Below are 16,787 nucleotides of genomic sequence, written 5' to 3'. Positions count from 1 at the left end.
GATAGGTCAAGGAGGAGAGGGTGGAGTGGATTGGTGGAAAAGGAGATCGGCAGGTCGGACAAGTCCGGACAAGTCAAGGAGACAGTGCTGAGCTGGAAGTTTGAAACTAGGGTGAGGTGGGGGAAGGGGAAATGAGGAAACTGTTGAAGTCCACATTGATGCCCTGGGGTTGAAGTGTTCCGAGGCGGAAGATGAGGCGTTCTTCCTGCAGGCGTCTGGTGGTGAGGGAGCGGCGGTGAAGGAGGCCCAGGACCTCCATGTCCTCGGCAGAGTGGGAGGGGGTGTTGAAATGTTGGGCCACGGGGCGGTTTAGTTGATTGGTGCGGGTGATGTTCCCTAAAGCGCTCGGCTAGGAGGCACCCAGTCTCCCCAATGTAGAGGAGACCACATCGGGAGCAACGGATACAATAAATTATATTAGTGGATGTGCAGGTAAAACTTTGGATGTGGAAGGCTCCTTTAGGGCCTTGGATAGAGGTGAGTGAGGATTGAGAATAGACTGATGATGTAATTGGTCAGGTTGGATCTGTCCTGCTTTTTTGTGTATAGTGCCTCTTTGACATTGTCTGGTAGATGCCAATGTTGTCGTTGTACTGGAACAGTTTGGCTAGTTGTGTGGCAAGTTTGTGGAACTCAAGTCTTCAGCACTAACAATCAATTGATAATGCATTAGGATTCTTAATCAAATAAAATGTTGAACTCTTGTGAGTGACTATGGAACTACTTGCCAAACGTTCCCCCTTGTGACCCAATCTTAATGTTTGAAAATTGGTGTGATTTCAAATTGAGAGCAGAGGCTGAGGGATTTTTGAACAACAACCAATGGTTATGTCCACAGCTATTTTGAAGCCTGAAGTATTCATGAGCTATGAATTTTACCTATTCATTTAATGCCGCTTCAGCACTAATCCCAGGACTGTTCCACTTGAGAGTTTCCACTCAGTCCCCATTGCAGACTCAGTGCTCAATCGTGTTTTGACCAAAACCTGGGTGAAGTTAACCAATTCATGATGGTTCTTGAGGAAACACTGCAAACTGTTCACCTAGGTGAGGAGGAATGGACTGGGCCCCTTTCTTCTTCATATCCCCTAGCTCAGCTGCTTGTAAAAACATTTATTTAAAGGATCCCTTCCCTTTTTGGATATTTTTCTCCCAGATGTAAATTGAACGTGTGCTTTCCAAGGAGCAATTTAACCAAGCGTTCTTAAATTAACATAACGAGTTCATTACTTATTTAATGTGCAAACAGTTAGTAACACATGGATTAGAAATAAAATCTGTATACAAAAAGTGAAGATTTAAGAAGAAACATATATTGGTCAGTTTCCAAATTGTTCACAAAGAGCAGGTGATTGAACGGTTGATACCATTGCAGTGGAGGTTATTGAAAGCATTGATATAAATAGTTGAAACAGTTTTGAGAGATTCTTGATTTTATAGGTTGATCTTTGTGTCTTTATCCTGATTCGCTTTGTTAACTAATTTGCAGAACTCTAGTCAGATGGACTGGTTACCTGAAAGCATTGTTTAAATTGTTCTTGTATCTAATTTCAGGAATCCATTTGTTTAGTGCTTGAAAGTTAGTGTATGCTGGGGCTTTCACTGCTTGTTATATTGAATTGTTATAATATTTAAATGCAGTGCAGAACTGGATGAGCAGTTCTGTCCACCTCTAATAGTTACTGTGATTGCTGCAAATGTGGCATCCTGCCTCCATCAGTATATCCCACTCCCTGTGCTCATGGTTTTAAATGGAATTTAAGCAACTTAGACTTAATATGACAGCTGTTCTCCAATTCAATTCGTCCTAAGTCTTGGGCGACTTCTGCAAATAGTGTTGGAAAGCTAACAAGCATTCAAAACAAAAGAAATCATTAATACCATAATGTCTATATTTTCAGCAAGTATTATGTATAAATACAACATTGCCTCGATTTTTTTTTTTGTTTTCTTTTGGTTATATCTGAATGCAACTTTTTAAAAGAAAATGGAATACTTGGATTTCTGTAGTGTCTTTCATGACCTGAGGATGTCCCAAAGTGCTTTATACCTAACCCTGACCCTGGTATTTATAAAGTGTAGTTACTTTGAATTGTAGGAACTATAACAGTTGGCTTGTACTCAGCAAGGTTTCAATGATGGCATGAAGAGAAATGACCAGGTAATCTGATTTGTTCGTTGGGTGAGGGATAATGATTGGCCAGGATAGCTGTGTTACTCTTCAAAAGGCACAGGGTCTTTTAGTCCATCTGAGAAAAAAAAGACGTTAATATAACACTAGATTGATTGGCAATTCCATGCTCCTGTCCTTAAAGTGGGCCTTTAACCCACAGTGTTTGGATTTTATCATGATTGATATGTGACAATACCTTTCCATAACTGTTCCAATTTTACTTTGTGGCTAAAGTGTTTGCTGTGCTATGCTGTACAGGAATTTATGAAAGAGCTGTAAAATTTGTCTGTTTCTTTGGTTAGTGTGCAGCCAGTTAGCTGTAGCAGGTTGAAGGGAAATGCTCTGCTGTGCAGATTTTGCACGTCTGCTTTATGTAAGAAATGATGGGAAGTGTTGCCTTAGCAGGTTTTCTCAATCTCATTTGAGGCTGAATAGACTGGGGCTATTTTCCCTGGAGCACCAGAGGCTGAAGGGTGACCTTAGAAGTTTATAAAATCATGTTTGAGTGAAATAGGAGTTGATGGGAAGGGTGAAGGCAGTAACAAATTAAAAATACTATACATGAATGCACGAAGCATTCGAAATAAGATGGATGAGCTTAAGGCTGTTTTGGAAATTGGCAGATACGATATTGTGGGGATAACTGAGGCGTGGCTTCAAGTGGACAGGGCCTGAGAAATGAATATTCAAGGCTACACGTGCTATCGTAAGGATAGACTGACGGGTAGAGGGGGTGGGGTGGCCATATTGGTAAGGGATGATATTCAGTCCCTTGTGCGGGGGGACCTAGAATCAGGGGATGTAGAGTCAGTGTGGATAGAGCTGAGAAATACTAAGGGTAAAAAGACCCTCTTGGGAGTTATCTACAGGCCCCCAAACAGTAGTCTGGAAGTCAGATGTAAGTTAAATCAGGAGCTGAAATTGGCCTGTCGCAAAGACCTCAAGAAAGAGACTTTGTGGAGTGCCTCAGAGATGGATTCTTAAAACAGCTGGTGCTGGAGCCGACCATGCAGAAGGCAATTCTAGATCTGGTATTGTGCAACGAACCAGAATTGGTCAGGGACCTCGAAGTGAAGGAGCCGTTGGAAAGTAGTGACCATAATACAATAAGCTTCAATCTGCAATTTGAGAGGGAGAGGGTACAATCGGAAGTGACAATACTTCAGTTGAATAAAGGGAACTATGGAGCTATGAGGGAGGAGCTTGGCCAAGTTCAATGGTGCAATACCTTAGCAGGGATGACAGTGGAGGAACAATGGCGGATATTTCTGTGTATGATGCAGAAGTTGCAGGATCAGTTCATTCTAAAAAGGAAGAAAGATCCCAGGAGGAGACACGGGTGGCCATGGCTGACGAGGGAAGTTAAGAAACATATACTTTTTCTCTTTTAACTTTATAACGTAGCAAAGATAAGTGGGAAAATGGAGGACTGGGAAGCTTTTAAAGAACAACAGAGGATTACGAAGAAGGAAATACACAGAAAAAATGAGGTACGACGGTAAACTGGCCAGTAATATAAAGTAGGATAGTAAAAGTTTTTTTAGGTATGTGAAAAGCAAAAAAATGGTTAAGACTAAAATTGGGCTCTTGAAGACAGAAACAGGGGAATATATTACGGGGAACAAAGAAATGGCAGAAGAATTGAATTGGTACTTCAGATCTGTGTTCACTGGGGAAGACACAAGCAATCTCCCTGAGGTAACAGTGACTGAAGGACCTGAACTGAAGGGAATTTATATTTGCCAGGAATTGGTGTTGGAGAGACTGTTGGGTCTGAAGGTTGATAAGTCTCCGGGGCCTGATGGTCTACATCCCAGGGTACTGAAGGAAGTGGCTCGAGAAATTGTGGATGCGTTGGTGATTAGTTTCCAGAGTTCGATAGATTCGGGATCAGTTCCTGCGGATTGGAGGGTGGCTAATGTTGTATCACTTTTTAAGAAAGGTGGGAGAGAGAAAGCAGGAAATTATAGACCAGTTAGTCTGACTTCAGTGGTGGGAAAGATGCTGGAGTCTATTATAAAGGATGAAATTACGACACATCTGGATAGTAGTAACTGGATAGGTCAGAGTCAGCATGGATTTATGAAGGGGAAATCATGCTTGACTAATATTCTGGAATTCTTTGAGGATGTAACCCTGAAGATGGACGAGGGAGATCCAATAGATGTAGTGTACCTGGACTTTCAGAAAGCTTTTGATGAAGTCCCACATAGAAGGTTAGTGAGCAAATTTAGGGTGCATGATGTTGGGGGCAAAGTACTAACTTGGATTGAAGTTGTTGGCTGATAGAAAACAGAGTGGTGATAAACGGCTCCATTTCGGAATGGCAGGCAGTGACCAGTGGGGTATGGCAGGGATCAGTACTGGGACTGTAGCTTTTTACAATATATGTTAATGATATAGAAGATGGTATTAGTAATAACATTAGCAAATTTACTGATGATACTAAGCTAGGTGGCAGGGTGAAATGTGATGAGGATGTTAGGAAATTGCAGGGTGACCTGGACAAGTTAGGTGAGTGGTCAGGTGCAAGGCAGATCTAGTTTAATGTGGATAAATGTATGGTTATCCAATTTGTTGGCAAGAACAGGAAGGCAGATTACTACCTAAATAGAATCAATTTAGGTAAAGGGGCAGTACAAAGAGATCTGGGTGTTCTTGTACACCAGTCAATGAAGGTAAGCATGCAGGTACAGCAGGTAGTGAAGAAGGCTAATAGCATGCTGGCCTTCAAAACAAGAGGGATTGAGTATAGAAGCAAAGAGGTTCTTCTGCAGCTGTACAGGGCCCTGGTGAGACCACACCTGGAGTACTGTGTGCAGTTCTGGTCTCCAAATTTGAGGAAAGACATTCTGGCTATTGAGGGAGTGCAGCGTAGGTTCATGAGGTCAATTCCTGGAATGGCGGGATTACCTTACACTGAAAGACTGGACCCAGAGAATGGTGGGTGTGTAGAATGCTCTGCCCCAGAGGGCAGTGGAGGCCCAGTCTCTCGATTCATTTAAGAAAGAGTTGGATAGAGCACTCGGATTGTGGAATCAAGGGTTATGGAGATAAGGCAGGAACAGGATACTGATTAAGGATGATCAGCCATGATCATATTGAATGGTGGTGCAGGCTCGAAGGGCAGAATGGCCTACTCCTGCACCTATTGTCTATGAGGGGCATGGAAAGGATGAATAGACAATGTCGATTCTCTGATGCGGGGGAATCCAAAACTAAACGACATAGGTTTAAGGTGACGTAAGGGGCAATGTCTTCACACAGGTGATGTGTGTATAGAATGAGCTGCCAGAGGAAGTGGTGGAGGCTGGTACATTTACAACATTTAAAATGCATCTGGATGGGTATATGAATAAGAAGGGTTTAGAGGGATATGCCAAGTGCTGGCAAATGGGACTCAGTTTATTTTGGATATCTGATCGGCATGGATGAGTTGGACCGATGGCTCAGTTTCCCTGCTGTATATCTCTCTGACTCCATGTCACCTGGATTAACCCTCTGAACCATAAACACACTCATTGCTTTTAAGTGGAATAGGTTCTCTGCGCCGTTAATAGGGACATCCCTCTTGTCTAGTTCCTAAAACAGCATTTTTGATCTTGAGGTTGATTGTTTTATGAATATGACATCAGCAATCATGATCATGAACAATTATTATTGGATTAATTTAAAAAATTACATTTGCACCAAATATTCTGTTTCTCTGTATTCCTCAATGAGTGATTTTCTAGATCAGAGCTGGTTTAGGTCTTTGCTCACTGTGAATATTTAATATTAGGGCAGATCCAGAGGAATCTACACTGCTCATTTCACCCAAAAATGCTATAGTGATGTGTCACAAGCAAAAGCAGTCCACCAATAGATTGCTTTAATTACTATAATCAAATCCACCACAGGTAGATTCACAACTAATATGAAAGCAAATTACTGCGGATGCTGGAATCTGAAACCAAAAGAGAAAATGCTGTAAAATCTCAGCAGGTCTGGCAGCATCTGTAAGGAGAGAAAAGAGCTGATGTTTCGAGTCTAATTGACCCTTTGTCAAAACTAAAAAAAAGGGAGAAATAGGGAGGTATTTATGCTAGGCTGAGAAGCTGACCACCTTCGGTCTATACGCACTCAGCTCCCAGACCTTCCTGTGGCTTGCCACTTCAACATACAATCCTGCTCCCATGCCCACATGTCTGTCCTTGGCCTGCTGCAATGTTCCAGTGAAGCTCAACGCAAACTGGAGGAACAGCATCTCATCTTCCGACTAGGCATGTTACAGCCTGCCCCTCTCAACATTGAATTCAACAACTTCAGGTGAATATCCCATCTCGACCCCTCTGTTTTCATTCTGCTCCGTAATTTTATTTCATTTGTTTTATTTATCCTTCTTAAAATTTATTTTCACTGTTTTGTACCTCCTGATTTCTTGATTGTCTCTTTCTCTCGCTCCCCACTCTCTCATCAGCTCTTTCTCTCCTCTTCCCCTTTTGCAACCCTTCTCCCATTTTCCCATTTTGCCTCTGCTTCACCCATCCCCCCGCCCCCGTCCCCCACCCCCACATATTTTGTCACACAGCACTCGCTTCAGCCTTGGTCATTCACAACTCCTAATCTCCCTATAATCTCTCTATGCGCTGTCATTATCACCTCTTTATTGCTACCTTTGCTTCTGGAGCCATGACTCACCTTCTGTCAGCCTGGTATAAATACCTCCCTATTTCTCTCTCCTTTTTTTAACTTTGACAAAGGGTCAGTTAGACTCGAAACATCAGCTCTTTTCTCTCCTTGCAGATGCTGCCAGACCTGCTGAGATTTTCCAGTCAATTTACAACTATACCTGGGATTCCATCTTATAAACAATCTTCAGTGGGGATTCCATGCTCAACTGTCTAAAGCAAATGGAGTTTTTGGATTTCTGATGAGGAATCTTTTATGAATTCTCCAATTCTGGATTATGTAAACTGTATGGGTTTCTTAAACAAAGTGAGATACATAAATAATAAAAGCAAAATACTGCATGTGCTCAAAATTTGAAGCAAATACAATGCTCGAGAAACTCAGCAGGTCTGGCAGCATCTGTGGAGCGAGAAACTGAATTAATGTTTTTAAGTCCAGTGTGACTCTTCAGATATGCAAATAAGATTGAAGCACTTCTAAAGAATATACCAATGTCATGTCCTTGATTGAAGATTTGGAATAGGAATAACTACAGCAAAGGAGAGAAATATAGACTGACCAAGCTCTATAAAATATGCAATGGACTGGTAGCAATTGAGAGAAATAAGTACATGACCTCCAGTAATGACGAAATACAAAGTAACTATCTACGCAAACTGCAAAATCTTTTTGTTTTTAAGGTAATGTATGGCAATCATTTTCGCAAGGACAATCCCACAATGGAGCAAGCTACCAACTAAATATTACGTGAAACCTTCCAGAAGCATCCTTAAATTATTTCCATTTAAAAGTTTTCAATTTCAGGTCATGCCTGGTTAGCTGTTAATGTTACACATGTAAGTGTTAGTAAAGTGCGGTCATTGGTCTGTGATGCTGTTGGATCTGTAGCGGAAGTGCAGATCCCATTTTTGTTCAAACTAAGGCATTATTGGAAATCCTACAGCAAAGTATTGCATTGATCAAGTAAGCAAATATCAAGGAAACTTCAGTAAATGTCATGAGCTGCAAGCCGCTCATTAGATTTGAAGGTAAATGTTTTTCAATGTATTGAGATGCCCTATAGAAGATGCCTGACATGATAAAATGTCCAGTGGAAGAAAACCTGTCAGACATGTCAGTGATTAACCTGTTGTTTTTCATGACAGTGGAAGTCAAGGTGTCAGCAAAGGAAAATTGCCGCTTGTGATTTTTTAAAAAAGAGCATTGAACCTAATTTTGTTAAGAAAAACATTTTTGTTTAAGATCAAGTCTCTGAAGTACATACTTCATTGACAAAAAGTACACAATAGTCGATGTTTTTCAAGAATGAAAATACAGTTTTGGGGTTTGATTGTCATATAACCAGAGAATTCCTCTGCACTAAATTGCTCAGGTCTTTTTGTTTTATTGACTCCTACTGAAGTTTGAGAATAGGGAAATTCTTCTTCCATTCATCTTTTATGTACAATTGGTCATCGGTTTTCTGATTCTTGATAAATAACTTAGACCTGAGGGTATCCAAGTCATAAGAGATTTTCAGTAAGTAGCCCTAACATAGTGCTCCCAGAAGAAGAACATTCATATAAACATTATTCACTTAGTGTTTGCTGTGGTTCTTCTTAAACTGCTATATAAACCATTTGGTAACAACCTGCTTTTATGTAGAAATGACTCCAAAGGCACTTTGGAGGTAATCAAAAAGATTCTGGATGTAAGTTTACTTGCTGAGCTGGAAGGTTTGTAATCAGTTCGTCACCATATTAGGTAATATCATAAGTGAGCCTCCAGTGAAGCACTAGTGTTATGTCCTGCTTTCTATTTGTGTTTTAAGTTTCCTTGGGTTGGTGATGTCATTTCCAGGTCTTTTTCTCAGATGGGATCCAAATCGATGTGTTTGTTGATAGAGTTCCGGTTGGAATGCCATGCTTCAGGGAATTCTGGTTCATGTCTCTGTTTGACTTGTCCTAAGATGGATGTGTTGTCCCAGTCAAAGTGGTGTCCTTCCTCATCTGTATGTAAGGGTACTAGTGAGAGTGGGTCATGTCTTTTTTGTGGCTAGTTGATGTTCATGTATCCTGGTGGCTAGTTTTCTGCCTGTTTGTACAATCTGGTGTTTGTTACAATTCTTGTAAAGGTATTTTGTAAATGATGTTTGTTTTGCTTTTTATCTGTATTGGGTCATTCAAGTTCATTAGCTGCTGTTTTAGTGTGTTGGTGGATTTGTGTGCTACCATGAAGCTAAGGGGTCTGAGTAGCCTGGCAGTCATTTCCGAGATGTCTTTGATGTTGGGGAGAGTGGCTGAGGTTTCTGGCCGCATTTTGTCTGCTTGTTTGGGTTTGTTGCTGAGAAATCGGTGGACTGTGTTCATTGGCTATTGGTTCTTTTTGAATACGCTGTTTAGGTGGTTTTCGTCTGCTCTTTGTAGTTCCTTTCTGCTGCAGTATGTGGTGGCTCATTAAAATGTTCGAATGCAGCTTCATTTGTAGGTGTTGTGATTGTTTCTGTAGTTCAATATTTGGTCTATATGTGTTGTTTTCTGGAGATGCTGGTCTGAAGTTCCCTATTGACTGTTCCACTGTGACATCTAAGAATAGCAGTTTGTTGTTGTTTTCCTCTTGTGAATTTTATGCCTGTAAGGATATTGTTGATGGTCTTGAAGGTTTCCACTAATTTGTTTTGTTGAGTGATGACAAAAGTGTCACCTACATAGCAAATCCAAAGTTTGGGTTGGATGGTGGCAGAGCTGTTTGTTAGAGTCTCTGCATTACTGCTTCTGCTAAAAATTCCAATATCAGAGATCCCACCAGTGTTTCATCGGTTTATCTGTAGGTTTTGATATTGATATTGACAGTGAAGTGGATGGTAAAGCATAGGTCCATTAGCTAGATGGTGATGTCCTTGCTGATAAAAGTTGATGATGTCTGGTGTATGTGTCTTGGTTCTTCTAATTGTGTAGTCGGTGTTTCTTTGGCCAGATTGATGTTGTTGGAAGTGAACAGGGCTGTTACGTCAAAAGAGACCATTAATTTGTCATCTTCTATCTTGGTGTCTTAGGTGTTCAGGAATTCTTTGGAGGAGTGAATGGAATAGCATGAGTTTTCTACTAAGTGTTTTACTCTTTGGTGTAGTTCCTTGGCTAGTTATTACATTAATGTTCCAGTTAGCGAGACTATGGATCTGAGGGGACTCCTGGTTTGTGAATTTTGGGCAACCCACAGAAGCGTGGTGTGTTGGATCCATCTGGTTTCATTTTTTGGAAGTCTGTCTTGTTTAATTCTCCAGATTTCTGAAGTCTTCAGAGTAAGGCTGTAATTGGATTCTTTCATTGTGAGGTCTGGTCTATTGTCACCTGTTGGTAAGTCTCTGTATCTGCAAGCAGTTAATTCACTTTCTCAATGTAGTCTGATTGGTTTAAGATGACCTGTCAAGCGTCCTTTGTCTGTTGGTAGGATAATCTTTCTATCCTGTTTGAGTCCTCCTAATGCTTTCTGTTTTTATGTATTGTGTGTTTCCTTTTTATTTCTGCTCACTCTCCCCTGTATCAAAGACTTTTCAGAAATAACTGTGTGACTACTCAAACCCTTTGGCATCATGGTAGCCCACAAACCTACCAACACACTAAAACAGCAGCTAGTGAACTTGAAAGACCCAATACAAACAACAAGCAAAACAAACGTCATTTACAAAATACCTTTACAAGAACTGTAACAAACACCACATTGGACAAACCGGCAGAAAACTAGCCACCAGGATACATGAACATCAACTCGCCACAAAAAGACATGACCCACTCTCACCAGTATCCTTACATATGGATGAGGAAGGACACCACTTTGACTGGGACACACATACATCCTAGGAAAAGCCAAACAGACAAGCACAAGAATTCTTAGAAGCATGGCATTCCAACCGGAACTCTTATCAACAAACACATTGATGTGGATCACATCTACCACTCTCTGAGAAAAAGAACTGGGAATGACATCACCAACCCAAGGAAAGCTAAACACAGAAAGTCGGACATAACACCAGCACTTCACCCGAGGTTCACTGATGTAATCTAGTATGGTGACAAAATGTCTGAAAACGAACCTTGCAGCTCAGCAAGCAAACTTCATTCAGAACCTCAACCTGAGCTACAAATCTTCTCAAAACTTGCTGATTAAAAAGATGTACTAGCTGAATCAGCATTGTGGGGTCACAAAGGGTAACCAAATGGTAAAAGTGGTGAAAAGGTGGAAGAGAAATTTAGAAAAGTTTCATGGAGGTGATATAGTGCCCCCACTGGTGGAAGGGTATAAATTCAACATTATCACTTCACTGTGGCAGTTTCAAACATTAAACAGAACATGGCTACACAGAAATTCACCTAGGATTATGTCGGTGTTTCTGGTCTGCATGATTATCCGCTCAGATTACATCACATTCAATCAATGTATCTTTCTATGCCTTTCTCCACATTTAATTTAGCTTCCCTTTAAATACATCTAATAATATGGATTTGGGAACCTAATATTAATGAGAAAGTAGAAACAAAGGTGAAATGTATGACTTGAAAATGGGAATAAATATCTGAATGCCCTGTTCTACAATCTTGCTTGACTTCAGGATTAGTTTATCTTGCCAACTTGCATGTATGCATATAAAATATATCTGGTATGATAGCATTTTTTTTAAAGTATTTCTTTTGAATACAGTTTATAATATGCAATTAATCTTATGATATTCTGCACATTACTCAATATTGGTGGACAGAGTGGGTACAATAACATTTCAGGTACAGTCCCTTTGCTAGTAATAACAAAGGGTCCACAGTTGAAAGGTTATTTCATTTGATCTGTCCACATTTTTATATTAGATCTGTTTTGCAGGATTTGCTGCTTTTTGTTTCAAGTTGACATCTTTCTTAAGACTGAAAATTTAATATTAAAAGCAAATGTTTTTGTATTTCAGTGTTTAGCTACATGGGAGTCTTTCTTGGCTTCTCAACAGATTGAGACGAAAGTTGACAAGAATGTGAAAGAAAGTGCATAACAACATATCTGAAATTTGGCTGAACTGCTGCATTTAGGTTTTACTGTTCTCTGGCTGAAGGATTGTATGTGTTTATTAAAGAAGAATGCTGGACTCTGTTTTATAATTTTTGAAGGAACATTTACCCTGTTTGCATTTTTTGTTTTTTTTAATGATTTGAACATTCTACAATCCAAAGAATAAGCAGGCCAATGGAATTATCCAATTTTAAACCTCAGGTAATGCTTAGTTGATGACTTTGCAAAATCAACTATCAACGCACATGAATGTTTCTGAGATAAACACATCACAAAATGAAAGGGTGTTTACTTATATGAATTTAACTGCCTTAATTAAATTGTCTTGATAGAAAAAACACAATTTCTAGACAGTTTTATAAAATTATTTTTCTTCCCCATCTTATCCCTAGTTGGGAAATTCTGTTGGAAAGTTTGGGTGCCAATCGTATAGCATTACATCAATGCAGCAAATGACACATCATGTTATCAGATAATTTTGTCTTGCCTAGAGGTTGTTTATTCTTCGCTACTTTGGATTTATTGATCTTAATTTCTTTAACTTGAAAACATGTTTTAGAATGAAGTTGGGCTATGGCAGTAACCTGAAACACACATTAACCAATACAACTAATTGTGCAACGCAGCATGCTTTAGGGAACATAGGCACAGGATATTGGGTTGATCATTTAAGACTGAGATGGCAAGGAAGTTCTTCCCCTGGGTAAATGAGTATCTTTAGAATTCTGTACTACAGAAGGCTGTGAATGCCAGTCAATTTGCATATTTAAAGCTGAGACAGAAGTTTGGACTCAAACGTAATCAGGTAGGAAGATGAAATGGAGGCTGAAGATAAGCCATTCATTTTTCGAATGGCAGAACAAGTTCAAAGTGCTGTTTAGGCTTCTATTTCTTCTGTTCTAATGTATACTTTTCACCCCCCCCCCCCCCCCTTTATTTTCCATTGACCTGACCTCCATTTTGTATTATTGCCAAAGACCAATTCCTTCAATATGCCACTCTACTCAACTGATTAATAGTAGTGGAGCGCGCATTGCCTTGTATCTATGAGCTATAGTCCAATTTGTGTAAAGTCTCTAATTGTTTGAATTATTATACATTCATTTATGCAAGTATTTTTTAAAACTAAATATCTGGTTTCTTCAAGGAAATTGTACTGTATGTTATCCTTAATCTTTTTTCTCATGACAGCTTGTGCCTTTTTGAGAATAATAGAAAGCATTTATTTGATAAAAATTTTCACTTTTCACTTCATCCTCAATAGCTAGGCCACTGACGATAGAAATGTGGTTTTAGACTTTTAAAGAACATTGCAGTGCATCATGAAAAAACTGGACTTTATTATGCATTCATATGCAGTGTTTCTTCGACCAAGCTCTCTGAAAAACATTTTGGTCTGTAATTTCTAAGAGCATTTTACCATGTATTGGGCTAGAACAAAATGTAGCACAATTTAAGTGGCATACTGGACCAAATAAGAACCAAAACTGAATGATTTTATCTTTTTTAATATTGACAATAGACCTTTTTTGAAGTTTTCAAATTATTTTTCAATAAAATTAGCTTTGATCTCAAGTTTAAGTGTGATATTTTTAAATGCTTTTTGAAATAAAGTAAACTATTTCAAAGTATTAAATCTAAACTTAGAAAATCAGAGTTGGTATTTTATTGAGTGACCAGTAAATGAAAGTTCTTCATTGAAGTAGAATTGTGAAACCATTAGTTATATGTAATGTATAAACTTGTATTCTTCCAAGTACAAATAAATAGATGCATTAATATTAGGGTTAGGTTGAAACACTTTCCAGATTAGTAATACGCATGTCTCAATTTAACTGTATTTACCTTAATGTATTGGAATCTATCAAATACGTTTCTGAAAATGTAGAGGCAATCTATGAAAATGTGATTTCTATTGTGGAGAAGTAATAAATGGAAAATAAAACTCAATAACAATTGAGTCAGCATCATGTTATGTTTTATTAAATCGTTACACAGCAGCATGAGATAGAAGTAGGAGTAAACAGTGTGCCTGTTGAGACTGCTCTGCTGGTCAATATAATTATTGCTGATCTTGGACTTCAACTTAATTTTCTCATCCGCTCCTCATGTCTCTTAGATTAGATTAGATTAGCTTCCCTACAATTTGGAAACTGGCCCTTCGGCCCAACAAATCCACATCGACCCTCCAAAGAGTAACCCACCCAGACCCATTCCCCTACTCTAAATTTAACCCTGACTAATGCACCTAATACTATGGGTAATCTAGTGTGGTCAGTTCACCTGACCTGCACATCTTCAGATTGTGGGAGGGAACCAGAGCACCCGGAGTAAACCCATGCAGAGACGGAGAAAATGTGCAAACTCCACACACAGTCGCCCGAGACCAGAATCGAACCCGGGTCCCTGGCCCTGTGAGGTAGCAGTGCTAACCACTGAGCCACCATGCACTGCAACGTTCTGGATTTCTGGGAAACTCAGTCTGAATATTAAAATCTTAAATGTAATCAACACTCTAGTGTCCATAACACTTTTTGGAGTGGGAAATTCCAAAGATTCTTTGAAGAAATTTTCTATCTCTGTACCAAATGATAAACCGCTTATCCTGAAGCTGCCCCCATTTTCTGGATTTCCTGAACAGTGGTAACCACCCCTGTCTTCCGTATTCAAGCCCCTTCAGAGTCTTGTTTGTGAGAGGTGAGCACATTCTTTTGAGTAGTACTGTAAGTCATAATATTTTATGGCACAGAATACATTTGGTCTGTTGTGCCTATAGTGGGTATTTAAAGGAGCTATCCATTTAATTGCACTCCCCCCTCTACCTCAGCTTTGTAAATGTATTAAGCAATTCAAACTTGCACCATCAGAACAACAAATCATACAACAAGAAAGGAAGTACCACTAAAAATACTTAAACTGGATCACAGCTAGTCTTTACTACTGCAGAACATAGGCATGGAAATCAGTACAATCAAATGCAATAGTGAGAGAGCACTATTATCGGGAAGATGAGGACATGATGAAGGGTCATCCCTGAAACATCGGTTCGTTTGCTCCTCAGGCGCTGCTGTCTTGCTGCGCTTTTTCCAGTGGTGCACTTTATCAAATCTGACTCCAGCATTTTGCAGTCCTCAATACCTCCTTTGACTTTCAGAAGGCAATTGATCTGGTAGTATCACAGTGCAAGATTAAAATGAATGGATATGGATTAAGAATGGCTATAGGACACAAGGAGAATGAGTAAATGGATCAATTAAAGGATGGATATGTTCGCCAGCAGACTGTTGCAAAAATCACTTCTGATCTTGATTATTTCCAATTTATGCCATAACTTAGATGGGGAGATTGACTATCACCAATACAGGCTCACTGTAATCAAAAAGTGTGGTGCTGGAAAAGCACAGCAGGTCAGGCAGCATCTGGGGGGCAGGCGAATTGACCTTTCAGGCGTGAGTCCTTCATCAAATGGTGTAGACCTTGGTGGAGATGTAAACTGTTGGAAAGATGCAAGCAGACCAAAAAGCAACATAAATTAGTAGAGTGAATAAGAAAGTGATGCAAAGCATTATAACTAATGTGCATTGCTGTTTAGTGGATATGGTTGTACTTGTCACAGAAAGTAAACATACTTTTCTAATTGTTTCAATATTTAAGTGTTTTTTTCTCTTTATTGTTCAGTGGTTAGCACTGCTGCCTCACAGCACCAGGAACCTGGGTTCAAATCCAGCCTTGGGTGACTGTCTGTGTGGAGTTTGCATGTTCTCCCCATGTCTGTTTGTATTTTGATCAAGTGCTCTGTTTCCTCCCACAGTGCAGATGGATTGACCATGATAAATGCAAGATTATAGGGATGTGCTTCAGAGGGTTGGTGCAGACTCAATGTAGGCTTCTTATCTCACTGTAGGGGTTCTATGATTCTGTTGCAGGGTTGAGTTTTGGAGTGCTATGCCAGGTCTGGTCATCCTGTGTGAAGAATGTACTTGCTTTCAAAGGGTTGCAATGAAACTCAATAGATTGCTTCTTGGTGAAGTGATTATGTGGAATGCACCAACGTTTGCTAGAGTTTAGAAGAATCATGTTGAAACAAACAACATTACTAAAGCTTCATATTTCAAGAGATACTTGAAAGGTGGTTTCCTCCATTAGGTCATAGAATCCCTACCCTATTATTCTACATTTACCCCTAACTAATACACCTAACCTACACATCTCTGAACACTATGGGCAATGCAGCATGGCCAATTCACCAAAGCTGCACATCTTTGGATTGGGGGAGGGAACCCACACAGACACAGGGAGAATGCGTAAACTCCACACAGACAGTTGCCCAAGGCTGGAATCTGCATCTCTGGTGCTTGAGGCAGCAGTGTTAACCATTGAGCCACCATGCCACGTGTCGTAGTTTCAAGACAAGGGGTCAACAAAATAGAACCAAGAAGAGAAATTCTAACCTAAAGTGCTGTGTATGCTTGGTCCATTAATATATTAAATTCTGAGACAGACATTCCCAAGGGTTAAGGAAATGCAGGGATAAGGTAGCAAAAGTGGATTTCATGTTGCGAAGATGCTTCACATTTAATCATTTGTATGAATTTGAGTTTGGAGGCTTGTACACATATTTTTAATCTGTCTATAGACATGTCGCACCTGTGGAGCAAGTGGGCCTTGAATTTAGGGGTTACCACCATTTGTGTCAGAAGTGTCCCTCAGGATTATGTAGATGCCTGGATTCTTTTCTAAATGTCAATGAAAAGATATTCAAACTTGTTTTAAAACAGGGCTTTTTTGGAAACCACATGATTCTGTTTGAGGAAGACAGGGTGGTGGTGGAAGTTTTTTTTCCGGACTGGAGGCCTATGACTAGCAGTTTTCCACAGGGTTTGGTACTGGGTCCACTTCTGTTGTCATTTAT

At 39.7% G+C, this 16,787-nt stretch overlaps 1 protein-coding gene across 4 annotated transcripts in view; it reads left to right on the top strand.

Annotated features, from left to right (window-relative positions):
• snx7 (sorting nexin 7) overlaps positions 1-13,835 on the top strand; it is a 95,105-nt gene extending 81,270 nt beyond the window's left edge. For all 4 annotated transcript variants that reach the window (XM_072574599.1, XM_072574597.1, XM_072574600.1 and 1 more), the window contains one exon: positions 11,778-13,835. In XM_072574599.1, the coding sequence (XP_072430700.1) occupies positions 11,778-11,858 (81 nt within the window). In that variant the 3' untranslated portion in view covers positions 11,859-13,835. The remainder of the gene's footprint in view (positions 1-11,777) is intronic.
• Positions 13,836-16,787: the final 2,952 nt, after the last annotated feature.

Source organism: Chiloscyllium punctatum, chromosome 7 (genome assembly GCF_047496795.1).
Source record: "Chiloscyllium punctatum isolate Juve2018m chromosome 7, sChiPun1.3, whole genome shotgun sequence".
Taxonomy (NCBI): Eukaryota; Metazoa; Chordata; class Chondrichthyes; order Orectolobiformes; family Hemiscylliidae; genus Chiloscyllium; species Chiloscyllium punctatum.
This window is presented reverse-complemented; position numbering and strand designations above follow the sequence as displayed.